Here is a 19,175-nt window from a genome sequence, read left to right as displayed (position 1 = left end):
ATGCCATACTCTGCATAGAGTACAAAGACTCGTTTCATATGGGCTCTCTGAACCGCAAAGTGGAATGTTTTCCTGGCGGTGCCTTTTGGTATGTTATACCTGGGTTAAGCAGAATGCTTGAATTGAGTCGAAATTCATTTCGCTTATTCCCCGTTAGAGGGCGTTCTATCCATACTGCGATATAAATTATTTTAATTTATATCGACAATCTACGGTCGGAATGGTAAAAATCTGTCTTCCTTAGAGCCTCCTTGACAAAAGGTAGACCTAGAAATAGTGCTATCGGGGGATGGACGAAGACAGATTTTAATCAAAACGAAACCGTAGATTTTCTTATTTTGTAAATGCCATACTCTGCATAAAGTACAAAGACTCGTTTCATATGGGCTCTCTGAACCGCAAAGTGGAATGTTTTCCTGGCGGTGCCTTTTGGTATGTTATACCTGGGTTAAGCAGAAAGCTTGAATTGAGTCGAAATTTATTTCGCTTATTCCCCGTTAGAGGGCGTTCTATCCATACTGCGATATAAATTATTTTAATTTATATCGACAATCTACGGTCGGAATGGTAAAAATTGTCTTCCTTAGAGCCTCCTTGACAACAGGTAGACCTAGAAATAGTGCTATCGGGGGATGGAGGAAGACAGATTTTAATCAAAACGAAACCGTAGATTTTCTTATTTTATTTAATTTCTTTATAGATATATCTGACTAGATTTTCTTTTCCGAATAGAGACTCTAGCTCGTTATTGTATCTGCGCCTCCATTCGTTTGTCACGCTGTCTCTGCAAGGGCCATATATAATTCGAACGATTTTATGTTCTCACACCAGCAATTTATTTACTTCTCTTTTTGTTAGCGTCCATGTGTCGCTTCCATACGCGACTGATGGTCGTATTATTGTTTTATATATCTGGATTTTTGCACCTCGTGAAAGAAGTTTTGACTTTATTAGATGTTGCATTGCAAAAAAAGATCTATTTCCTGCCATTATTCTCATTTTATTGCTTGCTCTAAGTTGTTGTCATTTGTGATAGTTGCTGCTAGATTTTTAAATTCTTTAACCACTTCGAAGTTGTGATCGTTTATAATAATGTTTTGCCTTATTCGCCGTCGTTCTTGTTTTGAGAGGACCATGTACCTATTTTGTTTTGTCTTCATTGTTTATTTTTAGACCGATGTTTAATGCAGCTTCTTCAAAGCTCGAATCCTTAATTTCTAATGTTGATTGTGCTACTGCGTCTACGTCATCGGCAAAGGCGAGTATGATTTTTGCTACTCGAACAGTTATGTCTGGTTTGATTTTGTGATATATTTTCCGCATGACATATTCTAAGGCCAGGTTAAACAACAATGGGGACAACGGATCTCCCTGTCTCAGTCCAGAATTTACGCAGAAAGCATTTGATATTTTTCCCCCTATTCTAACTTGTGCAATGGAGTTGCTTACACACATTTGTGTTACTGCAGCTAGTTTCTTGGGTACGCCGAGCTCGATCATTGCCTTCCATAATGTTGCACGATTAATTGAATCATAAGTCTGTTTGAAGTCTATAAAGATCTGATGCACGTCCTGATTATATCCTCAATACTTTTCAAGTATTTGTCTTATTGTAAATATTTGATCAATAGTCGATCTGCCAGGCCTGAAACCACACTAGTATTCACCAACTATTTCTTCGGCGTATGGTACTAATCTTTTTAATAATGTCGAAGCCAATATTTTATACGTAGTGTAATACACAGAGTCATAACTGATTCCAACTTATATCGCTTAAGCTCTATATTACCACCAACTAAAGATACAATAAACCTGAGGTTCAACAATTTCCATGCGCAAACCGGCACACTCAGTGGAAGAATATGTAGAGCCACAGGTCTAGTCTAACCCAATAATGAGAAACATACCGTGCATCACAGAAACCGTGAAGCGGGGGCATAGAGGTGAGAAAGACAAGAAAGAGATTTAAAATAAGAAGGAGATGCGGAAGGAAACAACTCTTCAATTATACGGATAGTATAATTATATTTATAAATTATCACCAAGTGTTCATCCATCCATCTCTTATCTGTTATTGTTCTAGTAGTCCTATTAATTTTCAACTTTTTATTGCAACATAAGCCCAACCCAACGAATCACGCCCACATCTCTTCCAACTTGAGCAACGTGGCCATTGTATCGCAAATGTAAACGATTGGACCTTTCAATTTTAGGTCATTCCTTGTTCCATATAAGGATAATATGGTCCTGATCCTTCTTGTTCAGCCTTAAGGGCATCTTGTCCATCCGATCGTTATAGTAAAAATTCAGTAATGCTTTTGCAAAAAAAACTAAATGTTGACGTTACGAATTATACATTTGACGTTACGTACAACGATTGCCCGTTACGATTTGTGGGGTTACGAGCTGTCACGTTACTAGATATCATGGAACCGTTTATACATATCCTGATCTTGGTTTTTTTTATAGGCTTCAATCTCAAACACGCTTTACAACTGCGTGAACGAAGACATTTTGCTCTTTACATATAAGCGGCATGGAAAGCAAACCCTTAATGTTCGAGTCTACGAATCAAACTGGTCCAATGAATTTGGTTTAGAATGTGTAGGCACGACAGGATTGATCATATGTAAAGATATCGAGAGAAAGAAGAAATACATGTTCTTTTTAAATAGCAGGTTTTCAAATATTTGTCCCAGGCTCACAAAAATTGTCACCATACTGCCTAGTTTCTTGGTGACCAACAATACAGATAAATCATTAAGGTGAGTCGTTTTTGAGTAAGATGTATAATCTGTTAATGAACATTCATTTATTTGTCTTTAAACTTAGTGTAACCTCCTAAAATCCTTAGTAATATTATACTACGTAAATAAGTCTAAAGGATAGAATTATAAAATTTGGGGCAGCTCAGAAACAAGATTCAATTTAAAAATTATACTCCCCGCACCCCTTTTTACTATTTTTCCGCGTAACTCGTAAAAATATCAACCGCACGAAAAAAAATGTTAAAAAGAAATTGTAGGAAATCATATTTGGAACAATTTTAGTTAGGGCCATTTTTGTCTTAAAGTTGAAAATGGCGTAGATATTGAACAAAAACAATCGCTATAAAATCAATCAGGCCTTACGCTCGCGCCTTTACCGCATACGTACTACCTTAAATATTGATTTTACCAAAAAAAACGAAAGAGACCAAAATTGTATAAAATTACATTTTCTTTCATTTTTCTATGTACATTTCTCTTGTAAAACTAATACTAAACGAGATTATTTCATTCATAGGAGATTCTGACCAATAGAAAGCTACAGAAATAAAAATTAAACTGATAATTTTTGATAATATCCCGTCGTCAAGTATATTACGTCAGATGTACTTCGTTGCCACGAAAAAATACATTCAGTGACATTAATGACAATTACTGTTTTAAAATTTATAAAAGTGATGACTTTCAACCGTCAAATATTTATAACAACTGTGTGTTTAACTATAGTAATTTGTCTAACAATAAAACACTGAAAACGTTTGTTTTTTATACTTTCACAAAATTTATTACAACTATGTGACTACAGCTGTTTCGGCAGAGTGCCTTTCTCAAGTGATTTAGTTTACTATGTGTTTGCCTTTTTAAAGTCTTTAACTGAAGAGTTTGAGAAGTGGGGAGTTGTTTGTCTCGAGTTTGTCATTCAGAATTATATCTTTATTTTTCAATTTATTAATTTCCATATATTCTAACAAAGAGAGCTTAAGGCCTTTATTTTGAATAGGCAGAATTTGAAACTGTTTATTAAAAGAATGAATATGATCTAGAAGGTGAAGTGCGTATGTAGAAGTGTCTGTTTTGTATTGTTGAAAGTCCTTTTGAGTTCTGCTATCCGTTTGTCAAAGATTCTGCCAGTTTGACCGATGTAAGTTTTCGGACAGTCGCCACAAGTTAGTTTGTAAACACAGTTAGTGTGGCGGCTGCCAGAAAACTTACATCGGTCAAACTGGTAGAACCTTTAAAAAACGGATGGCAGAACACAAAAGGGCTTTCAACAATAGAAAAACAGACACTTCTACATACGAATTTCACCTTCTAGATTATAATCATTCTTTTAATGAACAGTTTCAAATTTTGCATATTCAAAATAAAGGCATTAAACTCTATTTTGTTAGAATCTATGGAAATTAATAAATTGAAACAGAAAGATATAATTCTGAATGACCAACTCGAGACAAACAGCTCCCCACTTCTCAACCTCTTCAGTTAAAGACTTTAAAAAGGCAAACACATAGTAAACTAAATCACTTGAGAAAGGCACTCTGCCGAAACAGCTGTAGTCACATAGTTGTAATAAATTTTGTGGAAGTATAGAAAACAAACGTTTTCAGTGTTTTATTGTTAGATAAAATGAACTTCCATCAAGTAACGGTCGAATCCATCAATTATGTAGTAATTTGGACTTACATAAATAAATTACAATAAAATGTTGGTTTTGAACAGTTTTATTCATGAAATAATCGCAGCAAATTGAACTAGATCTCTAAAAGTATTATCGAATTGTTTCCCTCGTGCCACCTTGACATAATTTCACTCCCCTTCGGGTCGTGAAATTAAAACTATCAAAGTGTCACTCGGAAAAAATTCGATAATTTTAGAGCTCTTGTGCAATTACTACTGATAATTCAATAATTATGCTCTAACTATCACTTTTTTCCGCCATAACTCGGAAAATATCGGCCGCACGAAAAATATTGTAATAAAAGAAATTATAGAAAATCACATTTTCAACAATTTTAGTTCTTATTTTTTTTTGTCGAAAAGTTGAAAATGGCGGAGATATTGAGCAAAAACCGTTCTCGTTTAAAATCAAGATGGAGGCTAACGCAACGGCGGAATTCAGTTGAGATCTTAAATTTACACTACTATTGACCCCCCCCCCCGCCTAAAGATTAGAAAAATAAAATTTGGGGCAGCTCGTAAGGGTGGGTTGTGATTGCGCGCAGCGGTCAAATACCTCCTGGGGTACTCAAATTTACCTTTAAGAGGGTGGCTGTGATTGCGCGCAACGGAAGGATTAAGGCAGGTAAACAAAACGGTATATTGTGATTGCGCGCAGCGGTATATATCAGCAGCTCTAATACCCGAAAGTTAGGTTTGGACCGAAGGGTTAGGTCTTCCTCCTTTGAAAATTGTACTGTATAATATATAATATATATATATATATAATATTAATATTATATATATAATTATGTGCAATTAAATAGCTTAAATTTACAAAAAAAAATTAAAAATATTAATTATGAAAGAACATTAAAATATGTAACAAATTTAATAGAGAAATTTAAAAATAAAGAAATATCCAGAATAGAATTTGTTAAAACTATATGTTATAAGGCATGTTCAAATTAAATGTCTACTATGTACATTATTTTTTTTTATTTGCATAAAGTACCTCGACAACTATGGCCATTGGTACAAGAACACTAACATTAAATACATAATTAAATAACGAAAACATATAATAATTATATAACTTTAACTAATGACTATGGTATTAAATCTTCTTGTATAGCTGAGTAGTTTTTAAAAAGTAGTTTTTTACATTATTTAATACAATAAATATTAATTATAAAAGAAACACTATTTAGTTTTTTTTATCACAACTATTTCAATGTAGTATTCACTTGTTATTATCTTAATTTTTTAAATTATCAAAATTTCCGTTCAAAACGAATAAGAAGTAAATAAAACTTCCGCTTACTATAATTTACGACTTTGCGCGCAATCACAGCGTACCTTTTTAAAGACGTGCGCGCAATTGCACCATTGGCTTAGACACTCTGTTGAGAACCGTGACCGCTGCGCGCAATTGCAATCTGCCCGCTCGTAATGCAAGGTCAAATGCTATCCCGACTGGGCTATCTCTAAATTTTTACTAATATATACTAATATCGACACCCCCATCGAACAAGGTTCTCATTTTTAGCGATTTTACAGGAGAGGCAAAAAACGAAAACAAGAATTTTTTAAAATTTGTAGTGAAATAATTAGACCCTTTTACACTAACGTGATATGATATTTATAACATAATAAGGGATTACTGTGAGATGTATGCTTTGTAATTTTATTAGCTATTGAGAATCTTCAGTTTGATTGAGATACAACCTTGAGATTAAACATGAGTATTCGTAGAAAAAGGTTGTAACTCGTCTAACAACCATTTTACACTCTCCGTGTTAATTATTTTTCCCGTTTAACTATTAAAAGATTGTATGTTTTGAGTTATTTGCAATATAGCTAGGAGAAAATTAGTTTTTATGGTATATTTAAACAAAATATCAACTCACAGTTTACACAATTTTAATTAGAAATTACAAATTTTACAATAACAATAATATTCAACACAACTTCAATCAATATTAAAAAATCATGGTATAAAATATCTCAAATATTTAGCATTTTTATTGCGTATCTGTAAATATTTAATTTTAAACCATTTTACTTTATTACTTTACTCTTTTACTATTAATATCTACTTCAAAATTAACATGTGTGCCCTTAAATGGGTTAAAATTTAGAATTTGCTTCTGATTTATTTCATTTACGGATTTAGGCTTGCCTGATGCTTTGGCATATCGTATCATGGTTATCCATTGGTGTGGAGCATATACGACTCAATATTTCTTCTGGTTTTCTGTAAGGGCACGCATTGAATCACCCTCGTTTTGTGAATGTGCTATTTCTAAAAATACATGTGTAATGTTAATATTAAACTTTTTCACTACATAGAAGTACGTAGCAAACACTATTCGATACTTATTTTGTTCACCGCATCTACCAAAAAGGAAAAAAACTCCGTAAATCCGTTTTTACTTTTATTTCAATAATTTGACTTAGAGATGCACCGTATGTTTGAATACGTTATAAATTAAACATACGTGCAACAAAGTTGTAACTCATTTAAAAACCTTGTTAATCGTCAAGTATAAAGAAAGTAAATATTTTACATAGGGAGTATCCAGTGTTACTGCCTTCTTCAAGCTAAAATGGAGTAAAATGGCATACGTAACTTAAAATACAACTTCTTATTAGCCAGACTATTGAGAATTAAACTATGTCGTTTATATTGACGTGTGCGAAATTTTTTGCTGAATTCGCCTGTGTTGAAATTTGAAAAAAGATGTAACTTGAGTTACAACCTTGTTCGATGGGGGTGTCGATATATACTGTAACTCTCATATTACTAATTTCTTATTTTTTGTCCAGTGGTATAACATTTTTCGTTTGTTCATTATAAATTATTTCTCTCTTTACGTTCTGTAAATTATTAATATATTTTTTAGATTTATGGAACATAACGACAAAACTGATTTGTGGATCGATCTAGTTCCTTATAAAACTATGATATTCTGGCCAGAAACATCATCCATGGAAATGTACATCAAATATAAAGATAGCAAATTAATATCGCATTCTTTCTTTATATCCACCCACCATAGAACAGTACTAAGATTAGATAAGGGAGTAAGTTTATCATTTATTTAACAATTTAGCATATATTTTTAATATAAATGTGACAAATTTCTCTAGCGTTTCGGCAAAAGTTGATGTATTCATTTAGCCTAATTTTTTAGTAGAGCATTTTGAAAGTTTGAAAGGCCTGAAAAAAATTCTTGAAATTTTCAAAGCGAGTTCCCAATATGAGTTTTACTTGCCACATTACCGGTGTAACAAAATTGATCAACTGGTATTAGATAATTGTCTAATGAATACCCTTTTTTAATGATATTCAGAATACACACAAATACAGAATAAAAACTTTAGAAAGGGGTAAACTCTGTAGTTGACTCTTGGCTGTATACCTTCGATGTAACAAGCCACAGTAACTTCTGGGACCCAGCCACAGTATCAATGTCAATTTTTTCCGTTTTGATTTGCCAATTTTAAATTTTAAATAAAGCTATACAAAAAAGTAAAATATTGACATTGGCCGTTTTAGAACCAAGCCACAGTATAATCACAATATGTGTTTTAAATAATACAATTTTGAAAGTTAATAATCTGAAGAATAAATTAGACATAGACCAGGGCAGACCTGTTTTGAGGTGGATGTGAGAGGTGGCATTCGGATTGTTGCAGATAAAGTTAGGTGACAACTTCAATAATTATAATTGACTTATGCTCCTTCTCAAATGCCCGGAACATTAATAAAAAAATTTAAATATTTAAAAATTTCGAAAAATATTGATTTTTTTCTAATTTCATTACTTATAACTTTAAAACGATTCGTTTTGGAAAAAAGTCATAGGGAAAGAAAATAAAGATAATTGAATTGTATAATATACGATTGGTTTAAAATGTCTTAAATTATTACCCTTTCTGCAAAATAGCAATAAATAGAAAATAAAGGGGCAAAAAAGACTGTTTTCATTCAATGTTTTTCAAACACTTTGTTTGCACTTAGAACCCTCATAATTCGCTTGGAAAATTCTTACAACACACTTAAACCGTCCACCAAATTTCATTAAAATCGACCTAATAGATTTTATATAATAATTTTGCAATCAAATTTTTTTTAAAAAAGTTCAAATTTTTAAAAAGCATTCTGAACAAAAAGTAGACTATTTAGAAGTTTGCTAATTTGTTTACATATAAAGAGGTTCTCTACCTATCTAATACACTTTACAGAATTAAAATCGGATTATTTAAGCGGCCTCAGCACTGTTTTAAAGTTATAAACAATGTTTTGGATTATAGACAAATACAGTAAGGACGTTTGAGTTGGAATAAATTCATTTTCTTGAGAATGGGCGACTCTGGAGATAAATCCCGAAACAGATCGATTTTTGTTTTTAGATTATAATTTTTTGGCATTAATATCATACTAGTGACGTCATCCATCTGGGTGTGATGACGTAATCTAAATATTGGAATTAATTTATTTCAAAAAAATTTTTTAGTTCAAACCCTGTATAAATAATTATGTTAATGTTTATATTAGTGAATACAAAATTGAATAGCCTTTCGATGGAGCTATCACACGGCACCTATTTTCATTTAAAAAAATCATCGATTACGTCATCACACCCAGATGGATGACCTCACTAGTATGATATATGTATATAACAAAAAATTATAATTTAAAAATAAAAATCAACCTGTTTCGCGATTTATCTCCAGAGTCGCCTATAATCGAGAAAATGAATTTATGCCAACTCAAACGTCCTCACTGTATAATTTGTTTATAAGCTAAAAAATTGTTTATAACTTTAAAGCAGTGCTGAGGCTGCTTAAATAATCCGATTTTAATTCTGTAAAGTGTATTAGATAGGTAGAGAACCTCTTTGTAAAAAAATTAGCAAACTTCTAAATAATCTACATTTTCTTCAGAAAGTTTTTAAAAATTTGAACTTTTTTAAAAAAATTTAAATTGCAAAATTATTCTGCAAAATTTATCAGGTCGATTTTAATGAAATTTGGTGTGAACGATTTAAGTATGTTGTAACAATTTTCTAAGCGAATTACGAAAGTTCTAAGTGCAACCAAAGTGATTGAAAAACATTGAATAAAATCAGGCTTATTTGCCCCCTTATTTCGTATTTATTGCTATTTTTCAGAAATGGTAATAATTTAAGACATTTTTAACCGGTCGATTATCATACAAAATTCAATTATCTTTATTTTAGTTCCATACGACTTTGTTCCAAAATGAATCGTTTTAAAGTTATAAGTAAAGAAAGTAGAAAAAGTTCTTCGAAATTTTTAAATATTTTAATTTTTTTAATAATGCTCCAGGCCTATTTGAGAAGGAGCATTAATTATTGAGCAAGTCAATTATTATTGTTGAAGTTGTCACCTAACTTTATCTGCAAAAATCCGAATGCCACCTCGCACATCCAAAAATGGACGTTTTTTCACAGATCATCCCTGGTCTAACAAGGGATTGTGACATAATGTGTATTAACATGCATCCTGTGAATAAAGAAATACAAAAATAAACTTAAAACACTTCTCCTGTAAAATTACAAATTTGTGACATAGTGCCCTTTACCTCCGGCATACAGAACAGACCAGAGGTGTTACCAGAACCAGTTATTTAGGTCCAAATAAACCATTACGATTTTATAAATAGTACGGGATCTAAATTTAAGTCGATCTTCACCCATCTGCTTTCCAGATGAAACGTTTTTGAAGGTATACTTCTTTAGGCGCGATTGAGAGTAAAATTTCATAATACTGCGCGCATGCGCACACAGGCAGTATGGCATTTAGTTGCTAAATCTTTCTATTTATGTATAAATATATCAGTGCAAGAAAAGGTGTGAAAAGAATATGTTAGTGTTTTTAGTAAATATATTTATTATAATTTTTGTGTCTTTGGATTTGTCTTCCTCATGAGTAAGATGAGTATTATTAAAACATTTTATTGTATATTTATTATAATAATTCATCTTGTCTGTTTGTTACCGTGAATTGTCATTAGGTACGTCCGAACCGATACAGACACAGTCTTCGTGGCGTAGTTGGTATAGCATTCGGCCAGAGATCGAGAGGTCTTGAGTTCGAATCCAGTGCAATCCTATACTTTTTTTAATTTTTTTGAAAGCGGTAAGCACAAAATTAGTTTGGTGTTTAAAAAAATTAAAACAAACTGTTTAAAGTATATTTATTTTTAAGAAATCATATAATAGAAGTATAACTTCTTACGTGCGTACAAAGTACACACACATTCTTTTTTTTTTAGTAAATTTCGTACATAGACAAATATTACTTCATGAGTTGCCTATCAAAATCTTGTCATACTATCCTTAATCGGGGGCCGGGGGGGTGAGGTGTAGGGTTTGAAATCCACATTTCAAGCAAATTTTTGTGAATTTTTTTGAAAGTATGGTAAAATTATTGTGTTTTTAAATTAAATATATAATTCATAGAATATTCAAAAAAAAATTCAAGGAAAAATATTGAAAAATAGGCCAACGGTGGCAAATTTTTAAAGACACCTCAAAAAACAATGGATTTTGCGGTGGACATCAGAACTCATTATTGGATTATATTAAACAAAAAACTCAAAAAGATTTTATTAGCTTATGAGTTTCTCGAGGTAACGCACTCGAGATTTTTTAGTTTTAACGATTTTTGACTTTTTGATATCACTCAGAAGTCAAAACATCGAATTTTTTTTGCAAAAAAGGTGAAAATTAACATATTTATTATTGTTAACCAAAATCTAAGCATAAAACAAAAAATAACTCGGTATCGTTATCTCAATAACTGTCTAAAGCAAATACAGTAGACTCTCTCTATAACAAACACGGGTATTACGAGGTTTCGCTTATAACGAGGTACACTAGATGTCCCATGAAATTCATATTGAACTATAACACCTTTATAACGAGGAATATTTGGTTATAACGAGGAAAAATAAAATCGAAGAATATGTTTCTTTACCTGTCTGTAGCGCAGTCATGGCTATTAATAAATACCACAACTGCCTGTATACAGGAATGCCCAACATATGTGTGCTTATCGAGGCCAGTGCTGTAATAAACTCCACCGCCTGTAATTAACTTCTTCCTTCCTGTTTATCTATCGACCGATATTGAATATTGTAGGAAATTGTTTCATTGTTTCATGAAAAGTTTCATTGTTGAGGTCGACCATCGACACCTAATAAACTACGTAAGAGGCATCAAAACATTTCAGTGGTGGTGGTATGCACAATATCATTGTTGTCTGTAATAACGAGATCCGCTTATAACGAGGTAATTTTTTCGCCATTTCAGTTCTCGCTATAGAGGGAGACTACATATACAAAATTCCAGATGGATTGGTCAAGTAGTTTTTGAGTTACAATGTCTACCGCCTTTGAAAAAGCAGTATTGAGAAAAACGAATCTAAAGTATGGTCAACTTTTACTTTCAATTTGTTTTTTGCCTATCAAATCGTAAAGTGATGCACACCGGAATATATTTTTGACTCGCGGAATAATTTACAAAAGAGAATGGGAACAGTTGTTGACAGTTTCTCACTACGCTCAAGCGCGCTGGCGCGAACCTGCTGCAAAGAGAGTCGAAGGTAGGGATATTCAACACTATCTCCCTACCTCCCTATCTTCGACTGGCTTTGTAGCCAGACAATTTAGAGTAGTGAGAAACGTTGAATAGCTATTCTCATTCTTTTTTTGTAAATTACTTCGCTATTCAAAAACATATTCCGGTGTGCATCACTTTACGATTTGACCGACAAAGAGAAATTGAAAATAAAAGTTGAAAAAACTTCTTTTGGTAGACATTGTAACTAAAAAACTACTTGACCGATCCACCTGGAATTTTGTATATATTTTCTTTAAACATTTCGGCAGGTAAAAAATAAATAACCCGTGGTGAGCTGCCCCCCCCCCACTTGCAAAAGTTAAAAATAAATAGCCCTGATTTAGCTATTTATGAGCTCTCATATTTCTCAAATTAAAAATTTTAAGCTCGTTCCACTGAGCAGGAATTTAATATGTTAGTGGAGGGGGAGTCCCCCCACTAATTAAAAATAGGAATATTTAATCGATTTTTGCGGCAGAATTACGAGCTATTTATGAGCTTTTGAAATGATATAGTTTAGATTTTTGAGCTCATCCCCTTCACCCCCAAACAACCCTTTAATTGATTTAATTTAAGAGAAAAATGCTGAGAAAACTTAAAATATATCGTATTGCGGATATAATTCCTGTAGCTTATATACTCTAAGAATAAACTATGAAATCACGTGCATTTCGATTATTGAGCTACAACCCCTTTGCAAGAAAACTACCCCATCTTCCCGGCTTAAGAGAGGATTGTACTTAAAATGCATTAAATTATTTATTTGGCGACTACATATCATTTAATAATTTATGAGCTCCCAAATTATGCGCATTTAGATCAGTAAATTGCAATTTATTTTGTATAGTGCAGTCACTGAAGGTAAAAATCAACGATTACCTTCAATTTCGGTGAACCTTCATCGATTTTCACGAAAATTGGTCAGTGGTTAGAGGATACCTCAAGAAACAAAGGTGACATGGTGCCACCTTGCGCCTTTACCCTGAGGGTGGATACCGCCCCTTCTCGGGGGTGAAAATTATTTTATAAAAAATAACTGCACAAATCATTAAAAGGACAAATTATAAGCAACATTTGTTATATAAAGTTATTAAAATAAGTCAATACTATTTAAGTTATTAAAGATCAAAGATTTTAATTATTCGTGAAAAAATGCATGTTTTGAAGCGGTTTTTCGTATATCACTGAAAAACTGTAAGTTTTTGCAAAAAAGTTAATAGTAGTTTAATTCGTATAGCTTATATTCTAAGAATAAACTCTTAAATCACGCGCATTTCGACTATTGAGCTGCAACCCCTTCGCAAGAAAACCACCCCATATTCCGGTCTTAAACGAGAGTTGTACTTAAAATAATTTAAATTAATTATTTGTCGACTACATATCGTTTAATAATTTATGAGCTCGCAAAATATACACATCTCAATTATTTAATTGCAATTTTCTTTCTATAGTGCAGTCACTGAAGGTAAAAATCAACTATGACCTTCGATTTCTCCATTCATTTTCACAAAAATTGGTGAGCGGATAGAGAATACCTCAAGAAACAAAATTAACAGTAACAGCTTGCGGTTTTAGCCTGTGGTATATGTCACCCCTTCTCGGGGGTTAAAAATACTTTATTAAAAATAACCCCACAAATCGAGAGACGGACAAATTCTAAGCAAAATTTGTTATATAATGTTATTAAAATAAATCAATACTTTTTGAGTTATTAAAGATCAAATATTTTAATTTTTGTGAAAAAAATGCATGCTTTAAAGCGATTTTTCTAAAATAACTAAAAACTGTAAGTTTTTACAAAAAAGTTTTCATCACTAAAATTGAAGCTAATAAAAAATATAATAAATTGCTTACTTAAAAATAATGTTAATTTAAAATAAGTTATAGGTAATTAAATGTATATTTTTTCTGCGACTATTCAAATCTAAGGATTCAAGCTTAAATAACGGGAAAGAGATGCATTTTATGTAACACTTACTAAATACTTGTCAAAGTTTTTAGAAATACCTATCAAATGAGCTCCAGAAAAAGTTGATAGCATCAAAATTTATACTAATTTTTCCAAAAAAATGGTTTTTTTTTAATAACTCTGTTAATTTTTATATCAGGTACATCCAACTATTTGAACGGTAATTTCAAGAGCTATAAAACTGTATTACATTTAATCTTTCAAATACTTTTTTACACTTTACGATTTGACTGACAAAAGATATTGAAAATAAAAGTTGACAAAACTTTAAACGCGTTTTTCTCAAATCTGCTTTTGGTAGACATTGTAGTCTCAAACTGGTAGACATTGTAACTCAAAATCTACTTGACGGATCCACCTGAAATTTTTGTGTATATTTTCTTTAAACATTTCGTCAGGTAAGCTGTCGAGATATTTTTTGTTTTATGCTTATTTCTTGTTTAACAATAATAAATAATATGTTGGTTTTCATCCTTTTTTGCAAAAAAAAACCGTTGTTTTGACTTCTGAGTGATACCAAAAACTCAAAAATCGTTAAAACTAAAAAAACTCACGAGTGTTACCTCGAAAAACTGATAAGCTAATAAAATCTTTTTGAATTTTTCGTTTGACATGATCCAATGATGAGTTCTGATGTCCACCGCAAAAACCATTGTTTTTTGAGGTGTCTTTAAAAAATTACCACCGTTGGCTTATTTTTCAATATTTTTTTTAATATTCTATGAATAATTGTATTGAATATGCTTATTTAATTCAAAAATAAAATAATTCTATCATACTTTAAAAAAGTTCACAAACACGTGATTGAAATCCTGATTTCAAACTCTACGCCCCTCTCCCTTAAAGATAGCTATGAGATGATTTTCAAAGGCAACCCATGCAAGTAATATTTGTCTATGTGCGAAATTTAATAAAAAAAATGTTTCATCCGGAAAGCAGATCGGTGAAGGGCGACCTAGATTCGGATCTTAGACTAAAAGTAAATAAAATATAAAGGAAAAGATTCCTCTCATTGGCTGTATACCATAATAAAAACTTACTAATGAAGTAAAAACCTCACATGTAGGTAGGTGGTATATAATTTATTAAAAAATTTTTTTTCAAAAATGATCCAAGATGGATAAAATCACAAACGTTTTCGGACCAATCAGTCCATCATCAGGTGGTAGAAACTTCAGATCCAAAGTAGTTGGAACTAGCTACATATTTAGGTCAAAAGACCTTAATGTAATAATAATTATGCCATTTAAGCTACAAAAATGTCGACAATAAGTCGATGTCACAAGAAATTAAATTGCAACGGTATTACAAAGTGGTCTTCATCTTGGCCTCAAACTGACAGGACTTGGCCTCCTGTCAGTTTGAGGCCAAGATGAAGACCACTTTGTAATACCGTTACAATTTAATTTCTTGTGACATCGACTTATTGTCGACATTTTTGTAGCTTAAATGGCATAATTATTATTACATTAAGGTCTTTTGACCTAAATATGTAGCTAGTTCCAACTACTTTGGATCTGAAGTTTCTACCACCTGATGATGGACTGATTGGTCCGAAAACGTTTGTGATTTTATCCATCTTGGATCATTTTTAGAAAAAAAATTTTTAATAAATTATATACCACCTACCTACATGTGAGGTTTTTACTTCATTAGTAAGTTAAAAGTAAATAAATTTAAAATTGTAATATTATAGTGCTGTCGCCAGGGGGGGGGGTACAACGACCTCCTTTATTTAGATGAACTTACACAAGTTTTTTTTATGTATTTTGGCCCGTAGAACACGAATCAGTTGATTCGGATGTCGATAAATTTTTTATAAACAAAGAAATTCAGAATTACATAACAGCGATTTTTTCCAAAACAAAATATTTTTGAAGTTATATTTCTTTAGGCGCGATTGGGAGTAAATTTTTATTTTACTGGGCGCATGCGCACACCGACAGTATGGTATTATTCGTTATACGTGCTCTGATTGGGTGTTGAAATGATCTGTCAATAATTGTTCAAAATGGAGGTTATCGGTAAACAAAAATGTTGTATATTATATTAGTTTTTATTGTTGTGAGGACAGAAATAAAATCAAATTTATAATTGTAGTGACTTTTTAAATAGTTTTGAAAAGCCACAGGTACGTAATTCTAAATGTTTCAGTTGTATTGCAATAAAAAATTATCTTCATACCTATTTGAAAATGTAAAAAAATAATGTACCTACTTTTACCTATTAGTAGGCAATGCTTTAATTTACATAATCTGATTACGAACAAACTTTTTACAAATCTTCATCTAATATATCGTTTTCTTACTCTATATTTTGTTGTATTTTAATTCGACAAAAATCAAACTAATAATTTGATTAAATTCATATAAATAAACAAAATGTCAAAAAGTTTATGGTGTAAACGTTCAGTTTGTGTATATTCCCACATGACGTATACGCGAAGGTGGCGCAGTGGGAATTCGCTTTTGACTTTCGATCGGCGGGATAGACGGGAAGCGGGTTCGAGCCCCAATGCAAGGTATTATTTTTTTAGTTTTTTTATACATTTTATGATTGTAAGTATATTATTATAAATTTTTTTTCAGAAAATACGTAATTAAATAAAATTTTTGGCAACAATTATTGTTCAGAAATCATTTGTGGCATTTTTCAATGTGTTTGTGTGTGTTTTATTCTTCAATTTTTTTAATTTTTGGTATTGTTTTAATAAAAAATTTTGGAAAGTAGTAGAGAAACTGTTTAAAGTATATTGATTTCGTTGAAATCATATAATAGAAGTATAACTTTTTACGTGCGTACAAAGTACACACATTCTTTTTTTGTATTTCTTGGGTCATTCTAAGCAAAAAACGTGCTTACAAGTTTTTTCGTAGGATGCACAGTTTTCGAGATAAACGCGGTTGAACTTTCAAAAAATAAAAAAATCGCAATTTTTTATTCGGAATAACTTTTGATTAAAAAATAAAATATCAATAAATTCTGCTTACCGCGTTTGAAAGTTCAAGTCAAATAAAGCTGGTTTTGATTATTTGCATTGCTAAAAATTAACTTTTTATTGTTAAACAAAGCTTAAACAAATAGTGTTTGCTTAAACAAATAGTGTTTGAGCGTTTTGACAAGTGTCCAATACATGCATTTTGATGCATGGTACGTAGAATTTGTCTGCTTGCAGGCGCTTGCACTTTTACCTACTCGTTCGATTTTAAATGAGAGATGCATTGAAAACATCACTCAAGAGCAATGTTTTTATAGCTTTGTTTAACAGTAAAAAAAATAATTTTTAGCAATGCAAATAATCAAAATCGGTATAATTTGACTTGAACTTTCAAATGCTACAAGCAGAATTGCTATTTTGTGTTTTAGTAAAAATTTATTCGGGTTCAAAAATGGCAATTTTTCGATTATTTGAAAGTTCAACTACGTTTATCTCGAAAACTATGCATGCTACAAAAAACCTTACAAGAACATTTTTTCTTTAGAATGACCCAAAAAATACAAAAAAAATGTTTTGTTTTACAAAAATCGCTGTTATGTAATTCTGCAACTTCTTTGTTTATAACAATCTTATCGATATCCTGACCTACTGTTACCTAAAATATTCGTGTTCTACGGGTCAAAATACATAAAATACACTTACTTGGGTAAGTCCATCTAAATAAAAAAGGCCGTTGTACTCCCCCCCTGGCGACAACAGCACTATTAGTTTCTATGAGTACAACATTTTATTTTAAATTCCAAACTTTTAGAGCGCAATTACAGTAGAAGTGACCGGAGGAGTCAGCGACTCGTTTAGAATTTCCTTCAATGAGTACAAACCAGGCGACACACCGGTGCTAATTAAAAACTACTGTGCTGATTTGTTCTTGAAGGTACAACAACAAGACCTAAGCCCAGTCACTTTGTTGAACCCTTATCATTCGTTATTATACACATGGGATGATCCAACAAGACCCCGACAATTGGTGTGGAACGTATACAATAATAAAGGAAGAGGCTTTTCAGTTGATATTACTAAGGATGGGTAAGTTAACTTATAAAATTTAATTATATGTAAGGGTACTTCAAATGCACTGCAAGGGCACTACAGGGTGATTGATTAGTGGGGTAAAGCTCCGTAGATCCGTTATAGTAACAGATAGCGATAAAAGTTAATAACAAAAATTGTAGCCAACTTAAAGCTTCACATTACAAAATTAGTTAGAATGTTACAGGGTGTTCGATAACATAGTGGCAGACCAAACTTATGTTTTTTTTAATGGAACGCCTTGTGCTTTATTTTATATTCGAAATCTTTCTCCATTACAAAAATATAAAGGTTTGGTATGTTTTACATTATTTTACACGGTGGGCCGGCGTAGCTAAGCGGTAGTGTACTTGGTTCGCGTGCCGGTGGTCCGGAGTTCAAATCCTACCGCCGCCGGCAAGAACAACTAGACATTTTTAAAATGCTTATACGCCCCAGGTCGACTCAGCCTGAATAAAATGAGTACCTTGGGTAAAACCAGGGGTAATAATAGGCGGGTGAAGCGTAGCACTTGCCCTGTTACCTTCCTTGTATACCATAGGCCCTAGATATAACAGACTACCCTGCTATACTCCCAAAGCCACGTGAGCGGTATAAAATGGGAGACTATTATTATTATGTTTTACAGGGTATTTACATATAACCAATTTTATATGAACATCGTAACAAGTTCAACTCCCTGTATAAATAAAAACAAGAATAAAAACCGCTAAACGCCGTAAAAATGAGTGGCGCATACAATATTCCAGCTACAAAAGAGCTGCTATGAATATTACTTGGCGCGAAAATGTATTTTCATTTTGATGGAAAATAAAATTCTTGTTTTATTTTAAAATATGTTTCCATAATATTTGCTAAATTTGAAGTAAAACGCGCCACAAAAGAGTAACTCTGATAGAGTTTGTATTTTGAAGCCGTTTTGTGGTGCGTTTTACTTCAAATTTAGCAAAAAATATTACGGTAACATCTTTTAAAATAAAACTAGAATTTTATTTTCCATCAAAATGAAACTACATTCTCGCGCCAAGTAATATTCATACCAGCTCTTTTGTAGCTGGAATATTGTATGCGCCACTCATTTTTACGGCGTTTAGCCGTTT

At 32.0% G+C, this 19,175-nt stretch overlaps 1 protein-coding gene across 1 annotated transcript in view; it reads left to right on the top strand.

Annotated features, from left to right (window-relative positions):
* Positions 1 to 19,175, top strand: part of LOC126890533 (intermembrane lipid transfer protein VPS13C-like) — a 267,141-nt gene that overhangs the window by 181,832 nt on the left and 66,134 nt on the right. Inside the window, exons 25-27 of the mRNA XM_050659537.1 lie at positions 2,470 to 2,765; positions 7,331 to 7,511; positions 17,798 to 18,072. Coding sequence (XP_050515494.1) covers positions 2,470 to 2,765; positions 7,331 to 7,511; positions 17,798 to 18,072 — 752 coding nt within the window. The remainder of the gene's footprint in view (positions 1 to 2,469; positions 2,766 to 7,330; positions 7,512 to 17,797; positions 18,073 to 19,175) is intronic.

The sequence above is a fragment of the Diabrotica virgifera genome, chromosome 8 (assembly GCF_917563875.1).
Source record: "Diabrotica virgifera virgifera chromosome 8, PGI_DIABVI_V3a".
Classification (NCBI taxonomy): Eukaryota; Metazoa; Arthropoda; class Insecta; order Coleoptera; family Chrysomelidae; genus Diabrotica; species Diabrotica virgifera.
The sequence above is the reverse complement of the archived record's forward strand: the minus strand, read 5'-3'. Positions and strand labels throughout refer to the sequence as shown.